General features: G+C 43.3%; 1 protein-coding gene across 1 annotated transcript in view; it reads left to right on the forward strand.

Annotated features, from left to right (window-relative positions):
• Positions 1-16,848, forward strand: part of LOC132574197 (multiple epidermal growth factor-like domains protein 6) — a 273,518-nt gene that overhangs the window by 248,008 nt on the left and 8,662 nt on the right. Inside the window, exons 18-22 of the mRNA XM_060242461.1 lie at positions 7,989-8,117; positions 9,576-9,701; positions 11,026-11,154; positions 12,214-12,342; positions 14,537-14,665. Of these exons, the coding sequence (XP_060098444.1) occupies positions 7,989-8,117; positions 9,576-9,701; positions 11,026-11,154; positions 12,214-12,342; positions 14,537-14,665 (642 nt within the window). The remainder of the gene's footprint in view (positions 1-7,988; positions 8,118-9,575; positions 9,702-11,025; positions 11,155-12,213; positions 12,343-14,536; positions 14,666-16,848) is intronic.

The raw sequence follows: 16,848 nt of genomic DNA on the forward strand, positions 1-16,848 counted from the left end.
TAGTCTCCTTTTATCTTTCCTGGACCCACACTCAGGTATACAAGTTCACAGGAGAGAAGAAAGAAAAGGGGAGTCCTCTTGGCCGAGGGTCTTGAGGGCATCAGGACCAATGGGCTGATTCAATATAAGGCAGCTTCATGTGTGTTCAACCGATTTGTCATGGCTCATTCACACTTTGCAAGTTTTTGCACATCAGTTGGTAGGCATGTCAGTATAAATTACAAATGTCACTGAAAATTAGGAGGGACAGTACAGACTCCAACTCTGTCTAGCTGCTATTAGCTGTCTGGTGGATATTAGCTGAAGCAAGTGCCATGCCTTCAAGAATTCTTCTTTGGTTCAGAGCATAACTGCAACCAGAGAAGAACTGGAATGCTGGGACGTTAGCTGTCCAGACACGGGATTTCAGGGAGTGGAATACTGTTATTGGGATAATAAATGTACTATGTAGTTTTGTAAGCAGCATTTAATGTTGAAAAATTCATTAAAACTGCTGAATGCCAGATCACTAGGTTGGCTTTCTGTAAACCAGTGCTCTAAGTGTCAAAGGTGAAAGGTCAAATGGGGACAACCTTGTTTTTCCCCAACTTTAGGCAATATGAGCAAATACATCGGGTTCCTCTGCCTTGTTGGAGCCTAGAGCAGTTTCCACCTTTTATGTTCCCCTGGAAGATGAGAAATAGCTTTGTTGGCCAAGCAAAATCGAGCCAGGGAAGTCTGCCTATCCCTAGCATAAAGTTTCGCATTTGCCTAGAGTGGCGTTTAAAGTCAGAACTGCCATTAGCCTTCTATGAAAGGCAGTAATAGTATTATTGATCAGTCTAAAAAATGTATATACCATCTCTCCAGAGATCCACTCGAGGGTAATGTAGATCTGCTCAAGGTGATATGACTTCTATACATAATTTCTAAATGTGAGGGAGAGAAAACGATGCAAATTCCCATTTTCAGCACTCACTGGCTGTCACTGCTGGGGGAGTGGAATGAAAGTAAATGTGTCCTCCCCCCTCCCCCCTTGAAAACCCTTGTGTAAACACACAAAGTTCTTGAAGCATTGGATTTGAGTCCTGTAGGGATCATAAACTGAGCACCAGCTTCTGTTCAAATTTCATACAGCCATGTGTGCCTCCCACAGAAGTACAACTGAAATGAGTGGAGGCTGTCTAGTCACAAAACACTGCTAATGGATGGTTTCTGTGGTTACCAACCCCAGCTTGAGGAATGCCTGGAGGCTTCAGGGTTGATGGAGTTTGTGGAAGGAACTCGCTGGAATGTAATGCCATAGAGCCCTCTGAAGTTGCCATTTCCTCTGGGAACTGATTCCTGCAGGCTAAAGATCAGCTGTAATTCCAGGAAAACAGCCTTGAAGCTGGGACCCTAGTTGTGCCTTTCCCCTGCTATCCAGAACACAGTTATGGGTTGTCTGCATTCTGTTTCAGTGTGATCATCAAGAGTTGGATCAATTGAAATTAGAGGTTTGTAGTTATGAGATTGGAAGTGTACTTACATCAGAGACAGGACCTAGTTCATTCTAATGGCACTTTTTATTGGACTCTTCATGAGGCTGGGATCAAAATTTTGCCCAGAGTTCTACTCAAGAAGAAATTACTTTTCAAAGAGGTAGCGTGAGGAGAACAGAGAGTGACGTCACCCAGTGACCTTGGGCCACAGTCACACAATCTCAGCCTAACCTTCCTCACAGTGTAATTGTGAGGATAAAACTGAGGAGAACGATGCTGTAAGTCACTGTGGGCCTATCGGGGACAAGTGGGATAGAAATAATACATTAATGAACATAGTCGGCAGGCCTTCCCTGTGACTGGTGAGCTCAAAACCACACCTGGCATTAGTAGCAGCCCCAGCAATCCTTGTCTGACTTGGTGGGTGGAAGAAACAGGAGACAGCAGAAAAATCTTTCACCCCCTTCCCCTCCATTTGGCTCCTTAAATTCCTGCCTCCAATTATTGTGACTGCTTGCTTCTTCCATTTCCTGGGGTGATGGTGATCAAATGGGGGCATTACTGTGCTCAGATTGGCAGCCTCCTATGATTGCTTTTCATCTTTTTTTAAAGAAGTTGAGAAACTTTTTATGTTTCTCCTGTGCAAGTTTTTGTTTGTCACTCTGCAGAATGGGAAATGCATGCATCAAGTCTATATAAGTTAGCTCCATCTGTCACAGATAGTTGGTGTTCGACTGGAGGAACTCAAAGGACTGGAAGCACCTCCCCCCCCCCCCCAATCAATATTCAAAGTATGGATGAAAATACTGCCTTAGGTCTAATGCAAAATGGACTTACATACTATCTTACCAGCAGGAGCTTCCAGTATGCTGTGTGTGTGTGTGTGTGTGTGTGTGTGTGTGTGTATATATATATATATATATATATATATATCTTACCAGCAGGAACTTCCAGTATGCTGTGTATATATATATACACACACACACACACACACACACAAAACCTCTCCCATGATATACCATGATATACAAAACCTCTCCCAAAGAACTCCAGTTGGCCTGAGTCCAGTCAAGCAAGTGGTTGGATATGGTTGCAAACCTTGCCCTGGCAATCATTGCTATACTTTATAGTACTATGAGAGCGGAAAAAAAGAGACCAAAGTATAAAGAAATTATCCATAAAAGGTGTAGCTGGCTGGTAAGCAGAAGTTTTCCACCGCCAAGAGCAACTGGGCTTTCATGTTCTCAAATTTTGGAGTGAGGAATTGAAATAGTCTCTTGGCAGGGACCAAAGGAAGCAGATAGCCTAGCAATAAGAATCGCTTTATTTGCCCATAAATCAGCACAAGACCATGTATGCCTGATGCACAATAGTGTTTTGACTTTAAAAAAAAATACAGCTAAATTTGGTGTTAAAACTTCACGATGTGCCTACACCATATACCAGCATAGATGTTGGGAAAGGGCATTTTTTAACTTGCAGCACACAAGTTTAAAGGGTAGAATTACAGGTTACAAAAAAAAAATACGGAGCTACCACTGAAAATGACAGCGCTGTGTTAATCCGCCTAGCAGTGATGTGTAAAAAGGACAAGAAAATATTCATTGTAATGGTTTCAGGATGCCACTGTGTTAAACGAGAGGGTAACAAAAAGAAAAAGGAGAATTTAGCACACAGCTCCTAAGTTGGGTGGTGGCACTGCATCCTTTATAAAATACAGATTGGTATAAGCAGGCCTCGGATTCAGTGGGAGCTCACATGAGCACAGCTCCTGAACCTTGCTGAGAGTTCCTCCTCCTCCTTCTAAGAGTTCCACCTCCTTGTCCATTGAATAGTATGTGCAGCTACATAACAATCCCTGGATGAGCTCCACCACCTATTTTTATACAAAATGACCCCTGGGTATAAGATCTTCTGTGAGATGGAGGACCCTTTATTTATCTAAGGGTGTGTGCATGTGTGTGAAATGCTATCAAGTTGGTACCAACTTATGGCAACTCTGATTTACAGTGCAATCCTAAGGACACTTTCCTGCAAGTAAACCCCATTGAATAAACAGTAGTAGGATTCAGAGTAGACCTGCTTAGGACTGATGTCTAAATGACCTCTATAACATTATATCGTTAACAACCTTGCTCAGGTCATGCAAACTGAGGGCTGTGGCTTCCTTTATTGAGTCAGTCCATCTCACGTAGTGTCTTCCTCTTTTCCTGCTGCCTCCAACTTTTCCCAGCATTCTGCTCTTTCCCATTGAGACTTATCTTCTCATAATGTGACCAAAGTACAATAGCCTCAGTTTCGTCATTTTAGCTTCTTGAAAGAGTTCAGGCTTGATTTGAACTAGAGTCCATGGTATCCTTAAAACTCTCCTCCAATACCACATTTCAAAGGATTCTACTTTATTCCTGTCAACTTTCTTCATTGTCCAGCTTTCAAACCCATACATAGTAATGGGTTGAATGAGTATGAATTATCTTTTCTTGGTCATCTGCAATACGTCCTTACACTAAAGGACTGTTCCAAGCTCCTTCACAGATGTCCTTCCTAGTCTCAATCCTCACGGCAGTTTTATTCAAGAAGACTTTTGGCATGTTGAGAAGATTGCAAGTAGTGCACACTCTCAGTACATGCAGCTGAATACTCCCAAGTGTAACAACTAGAAAGGGTTTCAGGTAGATAATATTTTTGATTTGCTGTCGTCGTAAAAAGGGGGAGGGATGGTGGCTCAGTGGTAGAGCATCTGCTTGGTAAACAGAAGGTCCCAGGTTCAATCCCTGGTATCTCCAAAAAGGGTCCAGGCAAGTAAGCATGAAAAATCTCAGCTTGAGACCCTGGAGAGCCACCGGCAGTCTGAGTGGACAATACTGACTTTGATGGACTGAGGGTCTGATTCAGTATAAGGCAGCTTCATATGTTCATAGGGTCATCAAGTCACACCTGACCTAGGTTCAGAGTTGTTCAGATGACACTTTCCCCCACCACATCTGCCAAGTGTCAACCATGAACTATGCCATTTCACTGAACAAATCACACAACGTATATTGCATATTTTGAGTTTTTGTGGGTTGTTGGCCCTTCCAATGTAAAGATTTGCAACAATCAGTGTTTGGGCTGCAGAAACATTGCTGATTATTGATCAACAGGTCAGTCATCTGTAATGTTAAGATGTATAGTTTCAGTGAGCAAAAGCAGCTTTCTTACACTGAATTTTGATATAGATTGCCTCTTTAATTGTAAAAGGTTGCAGACCTCTGATATATAGTTCCCTGAGCAACTTGGAGGAAGATTAAGATACACATGTGATAGGTCACCAGACAACATTCTGTGGGAATTGTGCAAGTGACTCATGGAGACCCCAAGAAGTTCCACCTCATGGGGTTTCCAAGGCAAGAGATGAGCAAAGTAGTTTGTCATTGCCTTCCCCTGCATAGCTATTGTGAACTTCCTTGGTGGTCTCCCATCCAAATGCCAACAAGAGCCAGCCCAGCTTAGGTGATGAGATCAGGCTAGCCTGGGCCATCCAAATCAGGGCAATTAATCGTTTTAATGTAAAGTGGTCTTCTTATAGTGATAAATGAGCTGCTTGGAGAGGGAAAGACAGATTAGAAATATTGCATTAAAAATGAGTATGGCATTTATTCCTGGAATATACAGGGACCTTTAAAAAAGAGACCCCAAAAGGTGTGGCTCCTCTCACTCTATCTCGGTTGTAGAATAGAGAAAGTCGCAGATTCCCCTCATTCTTCTCCCAGTTCCTCCATCAATTTGATCAGATGCTTTTGTAACTTAATATATGTAAGCGTTGTCTGTCCTCCAAGGTGTTCTGTATTGCTAACAGGCATCTCCGTTGCTCTTCCATCCAAATGGTGCTCAGAGCCAGAGCTGCTTAGCTTTGGCCTGACAACTGCATGATGAGGCTTTCAGAGCATTTTTGGACTCCAGAAAGAAGCCACTGATGGGAACGGAAAGCAAATATTTGAAGGCAGGGCGTGTGTTCCATGTTGTATGTGTGTATTCCGTGTTGAGGGAATATCAGCTTCTCCTCAGCTGCCTTCTGTCACTGCTATTATCCTTCAGGTTCACCAAGCAAGACTGCCTGGAGAAGTGGCAGATCTTTGGGGCACCCTGCCAGCTGTTCACTCAGTGGCCGCTAAAAAGGGGAAGGTTCTCCTCTTGAAGGAGGTGCTGTGTTACATCCCCCCTATTTGCCTCTGCTCTGAATTGCAGGCAACGGAGGTGTTTCCAATGTCCTTTTCTGAGGGCTTTGCTTTTGTTCTTGCAATGTAATTAAAAATGTTGGTCAGGAAAGCCCTGCTCCACATTGCTGCTATGAGAGGATTTAGGAGCTGTTGGTCATGGCAGGACTAATCCAGGCCAGAAGGAAGAAATCAGGAAATGACTTAGAGGCTTGGCTGCCGTTCCTGCAGTTCCCAGAAAAAACATAACACAGATACACAGGAAACTGTTAAATTAGAAAATGTCTTTATTAGATAACTGGCAGTGGGACCCTGAAAACCTCATTTTGTGGATACTTGGCCTTACTAAAGTGGCAGAAAAGGGTGCAAACCAGCCTCGCTACCTACAAGCAGCCCGTTTTGGGAGAAAAGCGGGAACCAATGACAAGACATAAGTTGGTGATAATAGTGTTAAATGTTGTCACTGAGGTGTGATCTTTATGTGCTGCTCCTTCTTGAACTGAAATAAATAAACACTAGTCAACTGGTATGGAGACAGGATTACACGAATGACCACAACCATTTCCCATCATGGAACAAAGCAGTGTCAGCTCAAAGCGGGAAACAATTCCACAAGATTTGCCAGAAAAGAGAGGAGCATAGGGGGAGGGGTGAAAGACAAGATGGAGAAGAGAGAGAGAAAGAGAGATTTCAGGTGTCTGAAACAGCAAGTGATGGAAACAAAAGCCAAACAGTGACTGGAAAGGAAGTGGGGTGGGTGAAAGAGACGTTCATCGAAAGAGGAGCCAAATGAGGTCATTACATTTAAGGGTGTGTTCTTGGCAAATCTGCTGTGTAGATATTAAAAAGGCTGCTGGAGTGATTCACTCTTCCTTGCCAGGAACTGAGATTTCAAGCATATACACTCAAAAGTGTAGAATTTAGACTCCACATTCATGGCTTGGTATTGATCTTCTACCCAAACAGACAGGGGAACGGATCCAATTTGATGGGTGGGTTGGGGGCGCTAGTTATATTTCTGTACAAGAAAAGGAGTTTCTGATATGTTACAGTTGCTCAAGGATACTTTTTTTTTTTAAGTGTTTCAGAAAATGCACCCTGCTCCAGCCGACTTGGCTCTGGACTATCATGAAGGCCAGGCAGACAGATTGATGTTTTTCAGGCTCCACAGATGATTTTGCATTCTGGAGAGGGAAGACATGCCAAAGACAGCCATACTTTAAGTACAAAATATTCAGAAATATGGGGGAGGGGTTGGGGGGGGTGATAAAAAGGGCCAAAACTGCATGTGATATTTGAATTCCGTGACTTGGAATGCCAAACATGCATTTTGGCCCAAGAAAACCACCATGCAGGGCCCTATTATGGATTGGAGTTGACACAATAAGGGAAGGTTCATTCTGTACACACACACACACACACACACACTTTTAAAGATCAAAATGCCCTCCACCTGGCTGCCTTTACCTTGATAAACAAAACACAAGGACTTAACCTACCCACCCACCCCATCCACCACAGCTTAAAGCAGCTCAGAAGAGGAGCATTTTTCTTCAGGAAAACTATACAAAGAGAAGAAAAATTAAGCTCCTGTCTTGTTGAGCCTCAGTCAATATTGAGCCTCCGCTAGCTGCTTTTTAACGCCAAATTATACATCTGGAGTTCTACTCGTAGACTTCCAGGATCATGTTTGCTTTGGCTTTGAAGTTACATTATAGAGGCCACTGACTTGAGGCGAGGGATCTGCGTGAATCCAATGGATCAAGTAATGCCTGAAGGATTGAGATGGAGGGGCCTGGTGTCGCTGGGCCAAAAAGCTGATGCTGCTCTTGGGGGCTAAGTGTGCCTCATTAGATCTTACAGTTAGCTGATTTTTTTCGGTGAAAAAGATAAAAGAGGCGAAAGGGAGGACTTGACCCTTTGAATTAGCAGAATCCAATTCTTCCTACTGTTATCTACTGCCTACAGCCCCATGTGGTAAAAAGTTACACATTCTGCCAGACTTGGTTTATTTTGTGTGTGGAGACTTGCTGGTGGACAGTGCCATCAAGTCAAAGCCAACAATGACAACCCCGTAGCATTTTTCAAGACATGGTTTGCCCTTGCCTGGCTCTGCGCAGCAACCTTGGACTTCTTTGGTGGTCTCCCATCCAAATACTAACCAGAGCTAACCCAGCTGAGCTTCCAAAATCTGATGACATAGGGCTAGCCTGGGCTACTCAAGTCATGGCAATAGTGCAGACTTGCATTTCAATTAACTGACCTGCTACTGTCATGTTTTGCCTAGCCATGTGGTTACACTTAGTTGTTCTTTCTCCTGATGTTTAAATAGGATGTCCAGAAGGTACCTACGGCCCATACTGCAGGAAAGCGTGTAAATGTGTAAACGGAGGGCGTTGTGATCCTATGACAGGAGCTTGCAGTTGTCCTCCTGGCTTCATCGGAGCTGACTGTGGTCAAAGTAAGTGAGTTCCCTTTGGTATCCTGACTACAAGCACTGACCCTCAACCCTAGACCGCTTTTATTTATAAGTGCGTTCCATCAGTTCTGGCAAAATGGTCACGAACAGGCTTTCACATGCAAGGTGTTGGTTTGATTCTGTTGCTTTTCTCCTGTGCCCAGGAATAGTGAACTTTGTCTAGCAAAGCTTATCTGTAACTAAACATTAGGCCCTTGTTACATCAGAGGTCATGAGGGGAGCCAGTGTGTTGCAGTGGTCTGGGGGGTGGGGCTGGATATACAAAACTCTCGTTTGGATCCCCTCTTATCACCAAATACCTGTGAGGAAATCTTTTTGTCTTTTTAATTATTCACAATACTCTGCGGTTTGGCAAAGTTTGACAAAGGACAGTCAAAAATGATGGTTTTGACTCAGAATTTCAGAACTGATAAATAACTGCGAGTAATTAAATCCTAATGCCTAAGGGAGGCTTCTTGCTTAAAATGTGGGGCTCATTTTTCTCTCTGTCTGGGCTTCCCACCACATAGACAGGAGCCCATGTAAACAAGGAATGGCGCATCTATTTTTAGCCACATGCATCCATTTAGAGCAGCAGCACAAAATATGGTATGGTAGGCAGATGGGAATAACTAAAACAGCGTTCAAACACGTGCTTTATTTGCATAGTAACGATCATTATGCCGAGAAGAAATGTGGCTAAATCTGTTTATGAGGCATCCAGAGTGCAAAACTACATTGCAGGTGGAAGGCTAGGCATCAACAGTAGACTATTTTAGCACTTTGCTACAACTATCAGGATTCTTTGGGGGAGGCCATGAGTGACAATTAAAATGACACAAAGACAATATACATTTGTAGCACAGAGATTGTCTCAGTTTTTGTGCTTGATGAATGTTCAGCTATTAAGAAAAAAAACTGCTGTCAAGTCACAGCTGATTTATGGCGGCCCCTTAGAGTTTCCATGGTGCAAGCAGGGGTAGAATTCTAGCAGGAGCTCCTTTGCATATTAGGCCACACACCCCTGATGTAGCCAATCCTCCAAGAGCTTACAAAAAAGAGCCTTGTGAGCTCTTGAAGGATTGGCTGCATCAGGGGTGTGTGGCCTAATATGCAAAGGAGCTCCTGCTGAAAAATCAAAATAAATAGAATTCCACCCCTGGGTGCAAGAGAGTTGGTTTGCCATTGTCTGCCTCTGCAATGGCAACAGGCTTCTTTGATGGCCTCCCATCCAAATACTGATCAGGGCTGACCTTGCTCTGCTTCTGAGATCTTGTGAGACTAGGCTAGCCTGGGCCATCCAGGCGAGGGCAAGAAAAACATCCTCAGCACTCGATGGCTTTCATAACCAAGCTGAATTTTTGTCCAGCGATAAAATTTAACAAGAACCGTCATTAACAAAGTGCACTTAGATTCAAATGTCCACGATTGTCTGGTAAGCAGTGTCATGCTTTCCTGTAGCTTGTCCAGAGCATTACTATGGGCGGGATTGCACCTCATTCTGTTCCTGCATTCAGGGACATTGTGACCCAGTGACCGGCAAGTGCTACTGTCCTCCTGGCCGAATTGGACCAAGCTGCAGTCAAGGTAAGAAACCATTAGCTTTTGATGTGTAACAGCAAAACAAACACAAAAAATGAAATGTGAGCAGGTGGTTTGTGCCTGCTCTTGGCAATGCGACAGAATTTCTTCAGGGCTCTGCATGCAAAGTTTTACAGATAGCATGGACTCCCAAAAAGACAAATGAGTGGGTTCTAAGTAAACTCAAGCCTAGATTCTCCCTGGAAGCTAAAATGACTAAACTGAGGCTATTGTACCTTAGTCACATCATAAGAAGGCAGGACTCCTTGGAAAGACAGTAATTCTAGGAAAAGTTGAAGGCAGTAGGAAAAGAGGAAGACCCAACAAGAGATGATTGACTCAATAAAGGAAGCTACAGCCTTCAGTTTGCAAGACTTGAGCAAACCTGTCAATGATAGCACGTTTTGGAGGTCATTAATTCATACGGTTGCCGCATTTCAGAAGCAACTTGATTGCACATAACACAGGCTGCGTACAACAATTTGGTTATGATAATGAACCAGTTGCTCTTTTATTACTACCGTTACTTGACCTGTCTTTCCATCCATATCCTGTTATCTCTCCCACCATTTGTTGCAACCTATGCACACCATCCATTCCTGGCTAACCTACTGTGGCACCTTTTGCACAAGAAGGACCTTTATTAAAAGAGTTCTACACAACGTAACAATCTGTTGTGATCTTTGGAAAGTCATAGAAAAATTCTTATTCTGTTTTATAAACATATTTATAGAAGATCTTTTGCTGACTAATTTCTAAATGAATTGGGCTACGAGCAGAATAGAACACATGGAACAACACTTTCCCACCACCTTTCCCATTCTCCTATACCCCAGAGAACCTCCTGAAATTCTATTCCTAGAGGTCAGAGGATCCTCATGGAAATGGAGTTGGGGTCTGAATGAGAGGGGGAATCAGCAAAAAGAGGCCACCTGTCCTCCACTGACAGGGGCAGATTTAAATGGTTTTGTTAATTTCTTCATTCCTTTTCTTTTTCTGCCAAGAAGGCCATTTATATTCAAAAAACACAAATATTCAAAATATGGGGTATATGTCTGTCATCCCATCAGTAACCCTGACTTCACCCATTCATTTTGCCACCTCTGTACATTTCTGTGGTACAACTGCCTTCTGTAGCTAGAGAAAGGGTTTGCTGGGCAATGAATTTTGATGGTGTGTCTGTATCAAAATACTACTTTATAGAAGCCACTGTTAGAAAACTTCAGTTTGAGAGTTGTTGGGTCAGGGGTTGCTCCCCTTTTCTGTTGCATCCATTTTATTGTTATACTGTTTTTTCTTCTTAAAAAAAAACTTTGTTAATTTACTATAGTGTGTCCCCAGGGAAGATATGGCCCTTACTGTCAGCTAAAATGTCTGTGTCAGAATGGTGGTGTCTGCGATCCTGTAAATGGGACATGCACCTGTGGACTTGGCTGGACAGGAAAATATTGTGAGAAAGGTACTATTCTATTTTTATCTTCTTTCACTGGGCAGGTACAGATGTCCATTTCACCATGTACTATAAAACTGCCACCACCACTTGAATGGTACAGACGGGATGGCCCTAGGCTATCCGGCACCCTAGGCAAGGTTAACTTCTGGAACTCTCCCCACACATACACTGATAACCAGCTTTCAAAAACAGATGAATTGTGGGGAAAATGAAAAGCACAAAACTTGGAAATTGCTTCCTGACCTGGATAGCCCAGGCAAGCCTGATCTAGTCAGATCTCGGAAGCTGAGCAGGGCCAACTCTGTCAAGTATTTGGATCAGAACCACCTTCACTGAATCACATGGGGGGGGGGCGCCTCGAGACCAAGAGCATAACTAAACTACCCATCTTATACCCCAAATGTTGGCTGTGAGTCAAATGATTACTCAGGCTATCCCAAACACTTGGATGAGCCAGGCCACCTTGCACCTAGCTTCCACTGAGAGAGAAGAAACAACCCAGGTCTTGAAGGTAAGCACTGCTAACAAGTATGAAAGACTGAGTTCCCTGAGAGCAGCTAATACTGTCCTCTCCCTGGATTCAGGGCAACTGATATGTAGCAAAAATGGAGTCACCTGGGTTGATACAAGCTTGACCCCAGGTTACCTTGGCATCCAAGAGCTTACTCCTAGGTAGTTTGATCGCCAGTGCAATAAAACTGCAGATAACGTTACAGAAGAGATAACTGCAGATAACGTTACAGAGGAGATGCAAACTAGTTGTTCATTAAATATTTTATGAGGAGATAGTTGTGGTTACTGATGTAACAATTTGAAATCCTCCAGGGTGTTGGGGAAAAATTCTTCTTAAGACCCTGTCAGCTGGGTAAAAATCACATTTTTAATGTGAAGAAGGATGTGTTTCCATGTGAGTTGCAGAACAGACACAGGAAATAAATGCATTTATGAGATCTTCTTTTTGTCTTTTGATTTTAGGGGAAGTGTTTCTTGATCAGTTTTTGTGGGTTAGCCAAGTAAGGGGGTATTCATCTGTTCTCTCTCTCTCTCTCTCTCTCTCTTTTCCAGAATGTACTGCTGGAAAATATGGTTCTGGTTGTCAGCTAGATTGCTCTTGCCAGAATAATGGAACCTGTGACAGGTTTACAGGCTGTTGTCATTGCCCAGAAGGTTATTATGGACATTCCTGTGAACATAGTAAGTAGTCGGCCAAGAGCAGGGCCTGATTTTTGCGGCATGGATGCTGCATTCATGCCTGCTGATGTTATAGGCCAAGAGCCAAGGCGAACATTATGCATAATGGATAGTGCACATAATGAAACAGAGATGCCACTGAAAACACTGTCTAACCCCTCCTCCCATACACACATACAATTCTCTGCCTTAATGCATCTGTTCAGACATAGCATAAAACCATCATTTATTTTTACTGCTCATCCAAGAAATGAGAATTCGGCTCTCAGGTGCTTGCATCAGCAAGTCCTGATTTCATCAACTTCGTTCTTCTATAGGCATGGAGCATACAAAAGGGGCAGAACAAGCCAGGATTGAACCAGGAGGACCTTCTCTGTGTATCACATGAAGCCATCTTTAAGAGTAAACTAAAGTCATGGTTTCAAAGCCCAGTTTGATGGACTCCAGCCTAATAATGGAGGGGCTGTGGCACAGTGGTGGGGCATCTGCTTGGCATGCCGGAAGTCCCAGGTTCAGTCCCCAACATCCCTAGTTGGGGGGTCTGATAGTCAGTGATGTGGAAGACCTCTGGCTGAGACTCTGCTAAGTGACTGCCTGTCTGAGTAGTCAGTCCTGACTGTGATCAACCAACTGTCCAAATTCAGTATAAAGCAGCTTCGTGCAGGAAGAAAGGAAGGAAGAGCCAGTTTGGTGTAGTGGTTAAGTGTGTGGACTCTTATATGGTGTAGTGGTTAAGTATGTGGACTCTTATCTTACCCAGGTTTGATTCCCCACTCCTCCACTTGCACCTGCTGGAATGGCCTTGGGTCAGCCATAGCTTTCACAGAAGTTGTCCTTGAAAGGGCAGCTGCTGTGAAAGTTCTCTCAGCCCCACCTACGTCACAGGGTGTCTGTTGTGGGGGGAAGCAGGGGGAAGGTAAAAGGATATTGTGACTGCTCTGAGACTCTGAGATTCAGAGTATAGAGCAGGATATAAATCCACTATCTTCAAGTCCAAGTGACCTCCATCTGGAAGCATCATCTTTCTCTTCCTGCAGATTTTTACAGCTTGGGTGGGGCTGGAGGTGCAAGCCAAAGGAGAAAATCTGATGGGCTGTGGCCTAAGATACACTTGTGTATATTACATATTGTGAGACTTTATGCGTGCTGCCCTTCCCTAACATATGACTCACCTCAAGATTGGATTACTCTACATGGGGCTGCCCTTATCTCGAACTCGGAAGCTTCAACTAGTGCAGAACGCGGCAGCCACATTGCTATTGGGTCTTCCCTCATGGGAGCATATTCCACCTGTGCTGAAGGCGCTGCACTGGTTGCCTATTGTGTACCAGATTCATTTCAAGGTGCTGGTTCTTACCTTTAAGGCCCTATATGGCCAGGGACCTGCATACCTTAGGTAGTGCCTTTCTCCACATGTTTCTCGGAGAGCACTTTGGTCAGGGTCACAAAATCTCCTCTCATTCCCCGGCCCTAAGGAGGCCAAGCTCATGACTACTGGAGCCAGAGCCTTCTCTGTTGTGGCCCCACGCTGGTGGAATAAGTTACTGGAAGAAGTTAGGGCCCTGTGAGAGCTCATACAGTTCCGCAGGGCCTGAATGACTTCATTCTTCTACCAGACGTTTGCAAACTAGATTGCTGGCCACTACAGTTCTCAGGAAACATCCGGCCCACCTCTTGCAAGCTGCTCTATAGCAGCAGCAGAAAGGACCATCGAAGACTCGCTTTCAGAAAACATAAATCTGATTGTAAGATCATAACACCGAAATGTAGAAATGTAAATATTTATGTCTTGTAGTTGTTAAATTGTTTTATGATTTTTATCCTATTTATTATATGTTATACCCATGCATATGCATGAATATGTAAGCCGTCCTGAGTCCACTTCAGTGGGGAGGGCAGGATATAAATGGAACTAAATAAATAAACTTACCAGTGTTTGGGATGCAGAAACTTTGTGATTTATTGATCAACATATCAGTTATCAGTAATGTTAGGATGTGTTGTTTCAGTTAGGAAAATGGGCTTTCTTACACTGAATTTTGACACAGATTGACTCTTTAATCGTAAAAGGTTGCAGACCCTCGATATGCACTGTCCTGGCTCCTTGGGGGAAGGTTGGAATATAAATGTGATAAATCACTGAGTAACAAACAGAGCTGTGGCGCTTCTGAATTAATGGAGTTATTTCGTTTCCCAGCCTGCCCTTCTGGATTTTATGGTCTCAAATGCCGGTATCCATGCCACTGCAAAAATGGAGCTACCTGTCTTCCAACCACAGGGCAGTGCCTTTGTCTTCCTGGCTTCCAAGGAGTACAGTGTGAAAAGGGTATGTATATTAATGTCTTTTAAAAATTGCCCGAGAACTGAAGCCAGGGGCAGACTTGGATGGAGAAAGGGCCCTGCCAATAGAAAGGAAGGGAGAAGCAGGCTGCTTGCCAAGCCAGTCACTTCTTTTCAAGCCCCACACCTTCTCCTACATGGGATTCAGGCATACCAAATTCCTTCTCCTCTGGTCTATGCAAGCCTGAGGTGGGATAGGGACTGCCCCGGGCTGTGCAAGCTGGGCATCATCTTCTTGCTCAGGCAGGTCAGGTGTTGCGTCCCCCGCACAGCCCTTTTTCACCACTGGGTTGGCTTGGCACAGGTTTGGGTGTCCCTGTGGCCCTCCCTGGCTGAAGCACTGGCGGGGTCAGGTGCTGAGATTGTGATTATTTCCCACAGGTTGGATCCAGCCAGTTTTCCCAGTTAATTTCTCCCAATCCCTATCCTTCTTACTGCCCCTATTCCACTTAGCTTTTCTCCATGCAGGTCCTATTTTCTCCATCAGGGCTTTGTTGTTGTTGTTTTAAAAAGCCCAGCAGGAACTCATTTGCATATTATGCCACACCCCCTGACACCAAGCCAGCCGGAACTGCATTCCTGTACGTTCCTGCTCAAAGAAAACCCTGAATAATAGCCTTTTTTGATGGTCGAAGAGAAAACCCTTAATTTTTTTTTTTGGTTAGCAGCTGAAAATAATATTTTGCATATAGGTCATTGTCATTGAAATACTGTGTGATGATGTAAGATAATTTGCTTAACATATTTTAAAATTTATTTATATTCCATTTATATTAAAAACACTGAAGAGGTCAAACATCGAAATATAATACAAACATGAAGTGATTAACAATTAATTAACAAACCTTAGCAGACTTCAAGTTCTTTTACAGGCAGGCAGCTGGCAGTGGGACGGAGCAAGTGGAAAGCTCAGCGCTGAAGGCCAAGTTCTCCCCATCCCATCTCCCCAGGGTGTCACAGGTCCTCTCCAGAGACAATGACATTTACAAATATTTTCATTGATATCTATTGATTTTATTGCATCATCATTCATTTTGTTGTTCAGTCACACAGTCGAGTCCGACTCTTTGCGATCCCCTGGACAAAGTCACACCAGGCCCTCCTGTCTTCCACCATCCTCTGGTCTGCTCAAATTCATGTTAGTTACATCAGTAACACTGTCCAGTCATCTCATCTTTTGCCGTCGCCTTCTTCTTTTGCCTTCTGTCTTTCCCAGCATCAGGATTCATAGTCACTATTAAATAAAACTCTGGAACATTATAATCTAGAGCCCCTAGAGCTGAGTTCAGCAGCACTTTTGAAAACCAAGGTAACAAAATAACTGTGCCTGAAAAAACCTTTCCACACAATTTCAGTGGAAATATCAAAAGTTTCTTAACAGTGAACAATCACAAAAATAGTATCAGTCATATCGGTACTAAACATACAAAACACAGAGTCCCTTATAGCAAAAGTCAGTTCTGTGTGACTCCTGAAAGTTTTCTGTCATTAAAAAAATGTCATAGAAGATCCAGAATTCAAATCAAGAAGAGGAGTCTATCCACAGTAATCAGCTCAAAAGGATAATTTTCCTTCAGGTGATAAAGATTCATGTTTTGCTGAATGAAGCTTTTTCCACAAGCCAAACGGAATATTTACTATAGCAAATCTCTGGCACTCACCAATTTCTCAAGATATTCTTCTCATTCGGCTTGTGGGAAAAACTTCATTCAGCAAAACATGAATCTTTAAGCTGGAGATCACATGAGGGAAAATTATCCTTTTGAACCGATTACTGTGGATAGACTCCTCTTCTTGATTTGAATTCTGGATCTTCTATGACTTTTTTAATGACAGAAAACCTTCAGGAGAATTGACTTTTGCTATAAGGGACACTGTGGTTGTACGTTTTGAACTGACATTACTGATACTATTTTTGTGATTGTTCGCTATTAAGAAACTTTTGATATTTCCATTGAAATTGTGTGGAAAGGTTGTTTTTTTTCAGGCACAGTTATTTTGTTACTTTGGTCTTTCACTGTGCTGCCACTGCTCTCCTGTTTGCACCTTTGAAAACAGCAAGAGCTGAGCTTTCAGGACTCAAATCTCCCTTTGTCAGATATAAGATAATAAGGATGTATTATATGTAAACTTATTCCTGCACCGTCTGACTCATGTGATGTAACTTTG

This window comes from Heteronotia binoei, chromosome 6 (genome assembly GCF_032191835.1).
Source record: "Heteronotia binoei isolate CCM8104 ecotype False Entrance Well chromosome 6, APGP_CSIRO_Hbin_v1, whole genome shotgun sequence".
Classification (NCBI taxonomy): Eukaryota; Metazoa; Chordata; class Lepidosauria; order Squamata; family Gekkonidae; genus Heteronotia; species Heteronotia binoei.